Source organism: Nothobranchius furzeri, chromosome 1 (genome assembly GCF_043380555.1).
Source record: "Nothobranchius furzeri strain GRZ-AD chromosome 1, NfurGRZ-RIMD1, whole genome shotgun sequence".
NCBI classification, from domain to species: domain Eukaryota; kingdom Metazoa; phylum Chordata; class Actinopteri; order Cyprinodontiformes; family Nothobranchiidae; genus Nothobranchius; species Nothobranchius furzeri.
The window spans coordinates 103,348,864-103,362,641 of NC_091741.1; the positions used below are offsets into that span (position 1 = coordinate 103,348,864).

At 40.6% G+C, this 13,778-nt stretch overlaps 1 protein-coding gene across 8 annotated transcripts in view; it reads left to right on the forward strand.

Annotated features, from left to right (window-relative positions):
• Nucleotides 1-1,640: 1,640 nt before the first annotated feature.
• The window catches only part of ankhd1 (ankyrin repeat and KH domain containing 1), a 61,831-nt gene continuing 49,693 nt past the window's right edge, over nucleotides 1,641-13,778 (forward strand). For all 8 annotated transcript variants that reach the window (XM_015969684.3, XM_070552778.1, XM_070552799.1 and 5 more), the window contains exon 1: nucleotides 1,641-2,072. In XM_015969684.3, coding sequence (XP_015825170.3) covers nucleotides 1,794-2,072 — 279 coding nt within the window. In that variant the 5' untranslated portion in view covers nucleotides 1,641-1,793. The remainder of the gene's footprint in view (nucleotides 2,073-13,778) is intronic.

A 13,778-nucleotide genomic window follows, 5' to 3' on the forward strand; every position in this document is an offset into this window, starting at 1 on the left:
AGCACTGACAGTTTTAAGCAGAATATTAAAATTTTAACTAAAGATGCACTAAAGTGCCAAATTATTGACTACACGTGTCTACGGCACGATTATATAGTTTATCAGAAAAATAAGTTTATTTGGGGGTGACTTGCGCTTTAAACTAAGTGTTTGTGTTTGTATTTGCAGCTGGCGTGCCTGAATAACCACAGACATTCACGTTCAAAATTGAAGACGTAGCTGCCCAAGGCCCTGGCCTGCTCTTCATTTCCTGGCCTATGTCAAAATAACCCCAAGTACAACGACCAGTTCAATTTAAAGATAACACATATTTGTCAGGCTACTTTTAAAAAGATATTTGATCCAAATTAAAACTGTAAAATACATTAAAAGAAACTAAATCTTACCCCTCATTTAGTTTTTGTGATGATTGTGTGTAATTCCTATCTCTTGATGTGTTCTTAAAGACACAGCGATAACTGGTTTAAAGTATGAAGGGTGAGAAGTGCAAGCATCACAGTCTTGGTTCAAGATGCTGTTGTTATTGTAGTCATTGACCAGGTCACAGTTTCTCTTCTTAAATAGTAAAACCCCAGTAAATATTTTTGACTTTCAGCAACTTAACATATTTACTAACTTGAATAAATATTTTAAAAAACTTTTTTCCAAGATGTTTTGTAGCCAGCGACAAAAAACAAACTATAAATTGTCAGAATAAAAATCTTCACAGACGGAAGAAAAACTAGATCACTGAAAATTCCATAAAGTAATGTAGGACTTGTCCCTTCACTTATTGTCAGTATTTTGTGATTTCATTACAAATATTTAGGAGTTCTTGCATATCTTTGAAATATTTGATTTCTTTAGGGTAACTTTCTAGTTTCCCGAGTGCAGCCACCACTGCAGCTCCCCACTCCCCACAGGGATGGGTCTAGTGCAGAAAAACCCTAAGGGGAGCATATTTTGTACGATGTTGCATGTATTTTACAAAAGACAGTCTTTCAGTAATACTAATATTTAGGAAAAAAGATAGTTGTTTGAGAATCCTTACTGAAGCTGAAGCAGATCAAACAAATTACTCTATGCCAATACTGCTGAGTCCGTCAGTGAAAATGTGTTGAATTTCAGTCCAAGTATTCTCATACTTTCTGATTATTATTGACAACTTCAGTGTTTATGTTTCATTTATGTTGACACACTTTTTTATGCACAATAGATTCAGTTCATTGTTTTTATCCACATTTATTCAATTTACACATTACACTAATGCAAGTCGTCACATTAAACACAATTAGATCAGTTTAACTTTTTATTTTATATTATGTAAAAACCACACTTGTAGAGTTACATCAGTTTCTAGAAGCACCCAATAACACTTCCAGAGTAATCCCTCTGTCTAAGAGATTCTCAAAATTGAATTTAAATCTACTAATAAAACTAGTAACCAGTTAAGTTGGCTTACTGTGTCAAGCCTTGACGTTCGTTCTACAGCCTCGTGATATTGGTAAACCTAACAAAACGTTGCGGTCTCAAGTTTGACGAACACGCGTTTTGACCAATCGAAAACTGAGTTATTTGTTGTTGAACCAATAGCATTAGTAGATTTCCCCACGATTGGGCGGTCCTTCTGAGAAACATACGTTAGGTTGTTAGAAAGTTAATGGCTGAGGGAAAGAGAACCTCCTCAACCCTCGCTTTGGGAGAGTTTCTGGATTCCCTGAAGTAAAAACCACGCAAATATCTTCTAAGAAAGCGCCTGGACGGACGTTTAAGCCATCAACTAACTCGAAAACACGCGTATAGTGAGCACAAGTATGCAGGATGCAGTAGCCGGGACGGCAATGCTGACGGACGGCTTCGAGGACGAGATTGACTCGGTGACTCCTCGCTCCCCGGTGGCAGGGATGGGGGTAGGAGCGACACCAGGAGGAGTCGGACTTGGAGGCATTGGGATTGGTGTTGGAGGGAAGAAAGTACGCTTGTACGGGGAGCCAGGTGGACCTACCGCAGAGAGACTGGATTTCAAACTAGCGGCCGCGGCCGTCCTCTCTTCGGGTCCGGGATCCGGCAGCGACGAAGACGAGGTTTCAGAGGTAGCAACGCTATAAGCTAGTTAGCTCAGCCTCAACCACCCACCCAGGCCGCAAAAATTGCGTAAAATTTCACAACACTGTGGTGAAATGGTATATACAGGTGCTTATGAACATTTAGATGACGTTAGTGTTTGGTGAGACTAGGCTATTTATTCTCACCAACCGGCCGAAATGTTTTATTTATGCAGCGCTGCCTGTGCCATGGCCTAGTTCGGGTGGTAACGATGACGGCCTCATTTGGTGCTGCTGTAGCATCGCAACACCCATCACAAGTTTACAGTCTTGATGCAGCCTTTCCGTGAAGCACACAATACAAGATGACTACTAATCAGCAGACGTTAATTAAAGGTTAAACACCTCACATTTCGCTTTTGCGTCGCAATTACGTCACTTTCCATCAGATCATGTAAATTAACTCAACGAACTTTGGGATCCGTTTAGACGATCGCTGTTTGGGAACAGAGGAACTCCGGTTTTTCACGCTCGGTTCCGGAAAAAAAATTAGTATATATATTTTTTTAAATCTTGGTTTCGGTCGGTCATCCGGCTTCCACCAGCGTCAGCTCCATTAGTCATGTCTCATGGCGAGCAGCAGTTTGTGTTTATGTTATGAGATGTGCAACTTTTCACATACCAAAGGAAATCAGGTGCAATGGCATCTCCTCGTCTTGGCTAAAGGTCCACGGTTTATAAAAAAAAGCACAATATTGAAATACAGCCTCACCTTTCCGGATGTTTGATAAAATTAGTCAATAAGTGCGATTTGATTCTTTATTGTTGCATATCTAGTTTAATGTGAACACGATGTTTAAAGATATTTTTCCTCACAACTACTGTTGTCATCTAGTTGGGATTATCGTATCAAATGGAAAAGTTGGCCCAGGAGTGGAAGTTATGAGGTGGTAAATATTTTAATCAAACCCATCAAATATATTAATGTTTACATGTTTACATTTGCATCAACTGCGTTTACTTAGAGGCACTACAATCAGATTATGTTGTGTGCAAATAATCAACACTGCTCACATCTGGACATTGTTCTCATCGAGTTGTTTCTGCTATGCTTGACACACATCTGACCCAAGCATTATCTGTCTGAAAACCTTAAGTCATTACAATCAAGGATGTTAGCTGAAACCTCTGTCAATATGATCTGGTTTTGTCTGAACAGCAGCTTTGTAACAACGGCTGAAGAAGAAAAAAGTATCACATTTGGTGTTCACACCTAGGGCAGAGAGTGGAATCTGATTGTAAACAGTCGTGCTTCATGTTTACTGAGGGGGGTGGGGGGTATTCCAGAAAACGAGTTTAGAACATTGGGGATCTCCTAAAAAATTCTCTCCTCCCGGCTTCATGAACGATTCTCTGGTGGATTCAATCCCCTATAATCCAAGCGAGGATCTGCAATCAAGGCTCACGCATGTCCATAGGCAGCCCCAGTTAATCGATGGTGGATAAATGAGAATGGAAGTAGTGCTGCAGCTAGAGATGTCCCAACTCAAGTTTTTTCACATCTGATACGATACAGATATTGCAGCCATCAGTATCGACCAATACCAATGTCGATCCGATATGATATCGGCACATCATACATACTGTCACCTATTTCATTGTGTGGAATGTATAAAAGGCTTGATCAAATGATATTTCTCAAACAGAAAACCAAAACCAGCAACAGTAAGTATAAAAAAACTGACCAGTTTTTTAGTGATCTTTGGTTGCATAAATGTGAACAGCTGAAGTTAGGGACAAATGGAAAAAAAACGCAAAATTGTTCACTGATCAACTGCTACTAGTTGAGTGTCTAAAGTTTCAATTTCACACACTGAGAAAATCCTCATGCAATATTTTGTAATCCTGCTTCAAATGCACTTTGAGGTTGGACATATGAATCTTCCCCGGTTCTCTTCCACCCCGGGAAACTTGTGCATGACAACTGCTGCACTGAGCCAAACGGTCTTTTTCAGACTTTAACAAAAATACAGCCACATAGCCAACATTGTTCCTTGCTACATTGCTAGCACACACTGATCTGATCACATGGACTTTGCTTGCTGGATCTGGGCACAGCTGGATAGAATTGCTTGAATGGAATTTAAAGCGGAACATACTGCTAATATCGGAGGTTTTTGATGCAGCTCGATCCGATACAGTGTTTTTGGGCCAATATCTATATTTGAATGGGACGTCCCTAGCTGCAGCTATTGAATATTTTACTATTGAAGTATTCTATCGGATCGTCCATCAATTAATCGAGTATTCTGTTTGACGACATTTCAAGTGAAACAAGACTGTGGTCTGCTGCTAAAATTATTTAAAAAAAAAAGAAAACTACAAAATGATAAAGGGATCAACAATATGCATTAAATTGATGTTGTCTAGTTCCCTCTTTCCCAGCTGATATTTATAGTTAATAAATATTTTATGGAACAAAATTTGACTTACATTTCATTAAAAGTTTAGATTTAATATGACGCGGTCTAAATATATCTAAAATATTCACATATGATCAGTAAAATTAAGTTATTTCAGTAACATGTTCAGTAGTAATCTACTGGAAGTTATAATAACATTCAATATCTACTAGTAGGGCTGGGTGATATGGCTTAAAATCAATATCATGATATATTTAGAATTTCACCTCTAACGATACATGGACGTTAACTACAGGTATGCGCAGAAACAAAAGTTGTCCACTAGATGGGGCTGTCGCGTGTATTAGTTGAGTCACATTTTTATGTGACTCAAGGTTGTACAGCTTAAAGGAACATGACTCGTGAACACTCAAACCTAAAGCCTGAGTCATGCTTCTGCGTCTGTGCGGAGACCCGCAACGCCATTATCCGTCCTTGCGTTGGCCTCCCGGCAGGCGCTCAAGTACATACAGTCAAGCCCACTTTACTTAACATCCGTTGAACGAGACAGAGAACGCACGCTTGTGATTGGTTGGTCCAGAAACCTGAGATCACTTCCGTCATGACGCCATTCGCCTGTTGTCTGCCTATACCTGTTTAGCGGACGGACATCACATCGACACCGCTGTCTCCTTTTATGCTCTTGCTGGTATTTCAGCAAGATAAGCATTTCTTTGTCTAGGCCACACAGTCCCAACTTGATCAAACTTCTCTTTCTCGTGTTGCTCGCCATTTTTCAGACAGCGGAAGTGATTTCCAAGGAAATGGTAAGACGTCACTGTACTGTTACCTACGCTATGCCCTGTGTTGTCCTGGCGGAGAATTGCTTTGCAACACCCCTTCGGCAAACTGGGAAGTATAAGGGCAAAACACTTGCGTCAATCCATGCATGTCTGTCCCTTGTGGAGCTGATGCAGAAGCTTGACAGGCTTAAATTATACTTCTCCGTGTGCGTCGGGACGGACGGACGCACGCAACGCTATTATCCGTCCTTGCGAGCCTGCTGGAGAGCCCTCGCAAGGACGGACGGAGTCGAGCTCTCTTTGCTAAATGTCCGTCCGTCGAGACGGAGAACGCTTCCTTGCGATTGGTCAGGGCACCCCTGTCGTCTACACCGCCGCTGTCTACACTGCCGCCATTGCGCCCTCAAAAACATAAAGAGAGCTGAGGATAACTAGCGGCAGACATGTAGAAGCTTGAAGAATACCTCGCGAAAAAACTCTAAAAATATGAACGTTTAATTCCTACGTGGCTGGAGGAGTGAAAAGATACGCAGCAAGCATTTTATTTGTGGACGGAAATGACAGGAAACGTGGGTTTAGAGGTGGCGAGCACATGAAGAGGTGGAGGAGGATGAGAGACAAATTTGTCTGTGTTAAAAAGTCTCTTTTTTTATTTTTATTTTTTTACAAAAAACAATATAAACACACTTTCTTGGACCGGATACATGACAGGATACCACAGAAGAGCTCTACGTCCTCTGTTGTACTGGCGGGGAATTGCTTTGCAACACTCCCCAGGAGACATATAATTTTATAAGTAGTCAGACCGTGGCGGTAATGTGGCGCAATCGTGTTTTTAAAAAAGATTAGGCAATGGCATCATAAAGGGGGTATGGGGGGTGGTCTCTGCGATTCCACTGACTTCATTTATCTTGGACATAACTTGCTTTTTATTGCAATCAGAGCTGCGATCATTAAATTTTTTTAAACAAGCTGCTCTTAAAGGTGTCTGTCTCCATCAGTCCCTGTGCAGTTTCTGATGATCTGAGCTTCAGCTCTAACAAAGAGACGCTCATGGAGTGATGCGGCGCACCAGTTTAACGTCTCAGCTGATTTTGTCCAGCATGGTGCGTTTATAAGACACACTACTGTGGTAATATTATGCCGATTTAACCCAAAAATTAACTCTGTAAACTAGGGCTGCAGCTATCGAATATTTTTGTAATCGAGTACTCTATCGAATCTTTTTTTCGATTAATCAAGTACTCTAATAAATTACCCTTTTGTGTTTGTAAACCTTTATATCATATATTGATGAGCCAAGATGGCGCCGAGTATGGCTGCCTCGTCGCGAGCTCCACCAAGTTCCAACATTGCACGCTCCATACTGTACATTAATGCCACTGTTTTGCACATACCAACCTCTGTACATTTTACATCTCTTATCTTATTGTTTACTTTATTCATTTGTATACTTAGATTAGCCATTTTTATATTTTGCTTGTTTTTACATTACTGTATTTTTGCACAACTCTGTTGCTGTGAAGCTCGCACACAAGAATTTCACTCGCATGTACTGTACCAGTGTACCTGCACATGTGACGTGACAATAAAAGTGATTTGATATCAAATAGCATGTTATAATTATGAAAGACCTCTTAAAATGAGCAAGCAATTGCCAGTTATTCTTCAAGTTTTATTCAAAATTAGTTTGCATAACTTCAGCACTTCAACTTTACTTCACAGTAAACAAATGCCTGTGCAAAAAATAAGTAAACCTGAGCCGATTTTCCCCTCGTGCGAGAATCTGCTAGCCTGGAAGCCAGACAAAAACTAGGAGGATAACTGCTGAAGTAGCGCTGCGAGCGGCTGCGGCCCAAACAGAACCAGAACCGCTCACGGCGCAAACAGCTCGCCGGCTGTTTCCCTATTAACACACGTCCGTTTTAATTTCTACACTTTTTGTCTCACACTAACAAGGATTGCCAAAAGCATGTTTGCTGTGGTTTTGTCAAATTATACTGATCACAAAACATTTATTTACTTTCTTTCGTTTTCCTCCGCCACTCATAAATACCCGTGTCCTCCTGCAGAAACCCCGAGGGACACAAATATCAATAACACAATAAAAAGTCCGACGTGTTGTGTAAAAACTGCTATTTTTAGCACATTTTAAGACCGACGTGTTGCTACCAGACGTACGGTGTGAGCTGAAACTGAGTGCTACAAACGAAAAAGTCGCAGAGTCCGCAGAATATATAGAAAAACAGGCTAAAATGCATTATCTTGTAGAGGCTCCGAGTCCGCTTGCAGAAGTGACATTTACAGGTGCTGCAGCATGGAGGATGTGGTGTTGTGGTAGGCTAAATCCATTTTACTGTATTTATACTGGACTACGTTTTCCGTCTTACGACGTGAAAGATGGTCCCACAACTTTGACTTTTTCTGTCTTTTTCGCACTCCACCGGGGTCCACGTTGTTAAGAGAAAGTTAAGTTATATTCGCTCCTCGCGTGTGCATTTAGTCCAGTGGGCATGTGCGTCACTTATTTCGGTCCGGGTGAAACATGACCCCGGGCGATTGCAAAGCCATGAATTAATTAAATATGAATTAAACGAAGCCTCGAGGCAGAGAATTTGACTCGAGGATTTTTTTACTCGAATTATTCGAGGTACTCGAGGAATCGTTTCAGCTCTACTGTAAACTGTTTGTCACAAATATACTTTTAGCACATATATTACACACTGAGGAAAAACATCATGTATGTCATTTACATCAAATTGACACACGTGACCAGAGTAAATATATAGTCACATCAATAAAGTATTTCTTCTGGCATATGTATTATGTTAACAGCTGTAAAGTAGTTTAAGGCTATTTTAACATTCACAAAGAGGACGGCATGTTTTGTTGTGAGGGTCCATCCCAGACAAAAGCTGTTACATAATCATACTTATTAATAATGCTGACATCAGGAGCAACATCTAATGAAATGGAATGAAAAGCTCTTGGCTGCAAATGAGGATTAAATACAAAAATGTTGAGATGTAAATCCAATTAGAGCTCAATTTTAAAAGTTTAAACTCAACATTTGTTAATACTTTGGCCATCAAGAACAAAGCTGCAGCTGCTGCAACCTCTGTGGGCCTGCGGTGGCGCTAATGCACCACCTGATAGCTGCCAGCTGCTGACAAGAAAAAGGTGACATCACTTGCCTCGTCCAATCATATTCACAAAGCGTCATTAAGCCTAGCTGCTAACCTGCCATGGAGAGCAGGTTTGTTTTCCAGCATGTGTTACCATGGTGAAAGGGAGGGCTTTCAGGCTAGCCACGTTCGTAAAACCGATTTAGCGGTGGTTACGCTGGGAATCTCAACAGAAAGCCTGGTTTTGGGAAAATCTCGCTTTCTGGAATAATCAGCCTTTAAGGCAGTGATGGAGCATTTGTTGATGTGTTGGAATCGGCTAGATAACTTGCTGCTCTGGGCTTTAACAAAAATCTGAGCCCCAGGATTAAGCAGATGCCATTCCAGGCCTTTCCAGGTCTGTGGATACAAACACTGTGGGAATTGTAATTCATTAATGGTGAAGACTGATAGCCATTGTTTATTATGAAGACCATCAGAGAACTACAACTCATGTGCTGCTGTGCTCTGTAGTATAACTGGATTTATCTAAATTGCTTAATATAGACTCTTTTTTTACATTAGCTTTCTGAAGTGTTTTCTTTTAGCCTGCTTTGGTTTGTGCGGACATGCAGAGATGTTACAGCTGAAGGAAGCTGCTTTCAAACCATGATTAGTAAATCTCCTTGGCCCTTGGAGATCTCCCTTGGCCAAATAGCTGAGGCATATGATCAATCGGGTCACAGTGACAGATACCTTTTTACCCTTACTTGAGTAATAAACCCTATATCAGGAAAATATTGTCCTCGGTTTGTTTCCTTCCAGTGAGCTTTGCAGATGTGGGAAAATGTCATCAGGCAGTAATCATTGTTAAATTCATAATTATTCTCGGAGAGAGACCAACTCTTATCCGCCCCTGGGAGCCCCGTAACGCATAGCGTCATTTCAACATGGCGGTGTCCGTGATACGGTTTATATGCAGGTAGCGGCACTGCGGCTGCTTTATATAGCGACTCGTTGCTGATTAGAAGGCTACTTGAGTACTGAGTATCATCTGATCTAATATTTTTAAAATTATGACATCAAACAGACATAAAATAAGAAGTTATGGGCAAATATTGGTATTTTAAAGACTAAAGGGAAAAATGTAAACAACATAATTACAAAATAACACATTTTAGGCAAAATTTAGACTCAAACTGAGGACAATATTTCCTGACATACAGGGTTTATTTAATTGTGTGAAAATGTAGCACGTTTAAAAAAAATACCACAATAATACCGAAAACTGTGGTCATTTTGGTCACAATAACCGTGAGGTTAAATTTTCACACCGTGACAACCCTAATACAGACCATTTTAGATTAGGTTACATTTCCTTTATTCCCAGATTATGTAGTTTGTAGCACTCATTATAATGTTGTAGAAAATTTCTGGCCAATCCACGTGATCGGTATCGGTGATTGGTATCGGTGATCAGCATTCTTTGATATCGGTATCGGTGATCGGCAGCAAAAAACCTGATCGGTGCATCCCTACTCCTGAGCACTGCCGTCTCCTCCTTTGGCCATTATTTCAGCTTTAGCTTAAAGAAAGTTTTGGTTGTAAACATAGCTCGCATGTGCCGCCGGCAACTTCAGCAGATGATACGGTGGCTGGTAAGGGTCACCGCGCCTACACCGCAGCCACGGTAAACCCACCGAGATAATATAGTTTTTTTTTTTTTAAACAAGACGGTTATTATTATTTCAACCTTTTTTACCGGGGTTTCCCGCTTCACCGGTTACCGTGACAACCCTACCTGATCGGTCTGCTTTGATCTATTTTGAAAACTCTGATCAAAACCGATAGGGTCGCTATCGGCCGATTGAGATCAAATGCCGATCCCTCGGTGCATCCCTACTAATCACGTGGGTCTGACATGCTGGATGGCAAAGGCATGTAAACAGTGAGCGACACGATTACTAAACAAAGGGAAAAGTAGAGCCTGAAATTGTTTTTGCGATCAAAACAAAAACAAAACTCCTCCAGCATTCCTTCAGCTAGCTCATGCCCAGTTCAGTTATCAGAAGAAGTAGCGCATCTAGTGGGGCTCATAGAGAGCGGTATGCTAACTAGCTTACCAACGTTAGCTTACGTTCTCCCTGCAGCTGTTCACCGATGTAAACATGTTGCTGACTTTGCCGAAATTCACTCCTCTGGATTTATAATTTTATGTTGTTAACAGCGTTTCACTTTACACCAAAGCTGATTTTTAAAAAGTCCGGATCCCTACCAGCTTCTGTTGCTGGTGGTGTTAGCGGGTTCAGCTGCTGCTCTCTCACCGGAATGAGAAGATCTCTGAACGCCAACGCTCATATAAATAAATAACATAATTTTAACACACGTAACCATACATCGGAGCTTTAATATTGTTAATAATTGTCTCGCTTTACACTACAGTGGTGAAATACCCATCCATCAGGATTATCAATAACTAGTATAAACGCATCACATTTATGCCTGTCCCTGTCTTCCTCGTGAAATAAATTAACGTTAATCTTACCCGTTAAAAACATGTTCGCTGCAAATCTGAGGCCTGCTAGTCCGCTTGATTGATTGATCGCTGCAGTTCATCTCCGTCCCCAGTCTCCATCAAAGTTATTTAAAAGAAAAGACGAGTTGAGTTTACGTCCTTGTCTCTAAGTGCAGCCGACCACGCAGCAAGCTAAAACCATTTTACTGTCAAATCAACTAAATAAAAGCGATAAAAGGCTACAAACTGGCTTGTTTTGACTACCTTCACTGGAGTTTCTATGGGTGTAAACGGTCTTTTTGCCGTCCATCATGGTGAAGGGGGCGGTCACATAAGTGGCGTAACGTCACGTGCAAAGGGTCAATATTCCTACAGATGAATGAAATTTAGAACGTTCATTAAAACGGTCAAAATCCTGATTTATCAGACGTGGTGGCCATTCGTATGCATGTTCCTTTGCAATTCACTGATAAATTTCAACTGTGCATACCCAGTTGCTTGTGCCTGTTCAGTCATTTACATGCAAAAACGCCCTCAATTAACCTTATTTGGTCACACCACATCCTCAGCATATTGGGGATTCCCTGCATTCCTACCGGGGAAAAAAATACTTTATTGATGAGATCAAGACACTGGGTGCAGAAGTAGAAGAGAACCAATCAAGTTGGTTACAGAGGTTGTAAATGCAGTCAAGACAGAGGAGAGCACCCTGTCAGAAATAAATAAAAATGGTTTCACATAAAATTGAATATGATAAATCGTAACGGTTTGTCATTTACATTTAAGGTGTTGTTGTTAGTTTTATTTGGAAATGTCTGACACTGCAGCCTCTTCTGAGCAGTCATTCATTCTGGTTACCTTGGCAATGCGTCATTTATGATGGGGAAGCAGAAGAGGTTCTGGGGGTTCTCGTAGTTGTAAAATAGAATATGGACTGGAATTGGATTTGTGCGGTTTGTCTGTTGATCCACAAAAGGCCCCAAATCACGGCATAGCTCCAGACGGATCTTTGTCGGGAATTGTGGATGAAGAACATGTGTGGGTAACTGAGACCTTCAGTATTGCGGTTCCCCATTCTACCACTAGATGCTGTTTGTAAGCCTGATCTGAAATTTTCTTATATTTGGGAACATTTCCACGCACAAGTACAGAATGAAGAATAACACACAATGCCAGGATCTTGAAATGAACCCTGAAGTTGACTGGCAACCAGTGAAGCTGGAGGAGAAGCAAAGTGATGTGGATGTGTTTGGAGGATTTGTTTGGCCTCTGACCAAGTCCTCCAAACACACCCACATCACCCTCTTCTCCTCCAGCTTCACTGGTTGCCAGTCAACTTCAGGGTACATTTCAAGATCTTGGTTTTGGTTTTTAGGGCCTTACATGGACGAGCACCATCTTACATTGGTGATCTTCTCAGTCCCTACACCCCCAGCAGGTCCCTGAGGTCCAGTGTGCACTAGAACAAATGTGACAGATAGGGATGCAAGAAAATATCAATATGGCTATATATCATGATATCTTCTTCAGCAATATTATATCGATATTCAAAAGCTGTGTATCTAATTTTTGGAAGAATTTACATGCAAACATTTGTGTATTTTCTTTTCTTTTGGTGCAATTCAAACGCCGACCGCTAATTGGTAGCAGTGTGCAATGGGTTTTGTTTCCACCATGGAAATGTAAATCCCTCCATTATGGTTCAGATACCCAATGTTAAACATGTTAAGTATCAGTTTGGACTATATTGAATTTTCCTATAATAAATTCATTATAAAATTCATTAACTGACTGAAAGTATCACAATATATCGTGATACATTGTATCGTCTCTCCTGTATCGTAATAAGTATTGTATCGCGATAATTTCACCAACACACATCCCTATTGACGGATCATTTGCCGCTGTGGCCCTCAGACCCTGGAACACTCCCCCTTTGAGCCTGAGATCAATGGACTCAGTAGTCTCCTTTAAAATGCAGCTGAAAACTCACCTGTTCAAGCTGGCTTTTGTGTGACCTTCGTCACCACTCTCTTTATTCTGCTCTTATTCCGCATTTCCTGGGATCCACTGATTTCCCTCTTTCCTATTCATTTTCTTTCTCCCTTTCCTTACATTCTTCTTAATCACAATTTTTTTCCTCTCCTTTGAAACATGTTCTTAATTTTTTTTTAAATCTTTTTTTATTCTTAAATTTTCTTTTATTTTTGTGAAGCGCCTCCTGATTTTTATCTTGAGGCGCTATGTAAAAGATTGTTTTAGTTCCTACTCACAGATCTGTGCATAAGTACGGTTGGTAAATGAGGGCCCAGTTGTTTTCAATTAAAACACAAGATCCTCATGTCCAGGATGAAAGAGAATCTGCACTAACGTGCAGCAGCAAGATTCAGTCAAAAGGGAAACTGAAACCCAAATGTAGCTGCTATCTGTTAGCCTGGCAAGCCAGACTAAATAAATGTATTATTTAAGCAATTAACTTTTGCATTTTAGCAATTAGATAAGCAATCTAACAGATTTAAAACATTAAAAGCTTTCAACAGACACAACCATGAACCATTTGGAGCAAGTTTAAGGTGTGTTGGCTTGTTAAGCTCGGGTGCTCGGTTGAGCTGAAAAAAAATCAAAGCATTAAGATGCAGACATAAACGATTATGAAGAAGCACACTATCATTGCTTATAGCAGCTAGCCATTAGCACCGGCCACTAGCTCGCTGAGTCGCTAAGCGGTCATTGCACGTATTCTCACGAGTATGCTCAATGAGGAAACTGAAAAATTTACCTTAATTATAAGTATACAATCAATTAAAGTTCCTGTGTGTCATTTGAGACTTGTACCTCTAGCTCTCAACTGTGATTACATAGATTTTTGTAGGATTCTGAAATCTTTTATCCTGTTTTCTGTGGAGAGGTATGTTTTTAAGTTGATATAT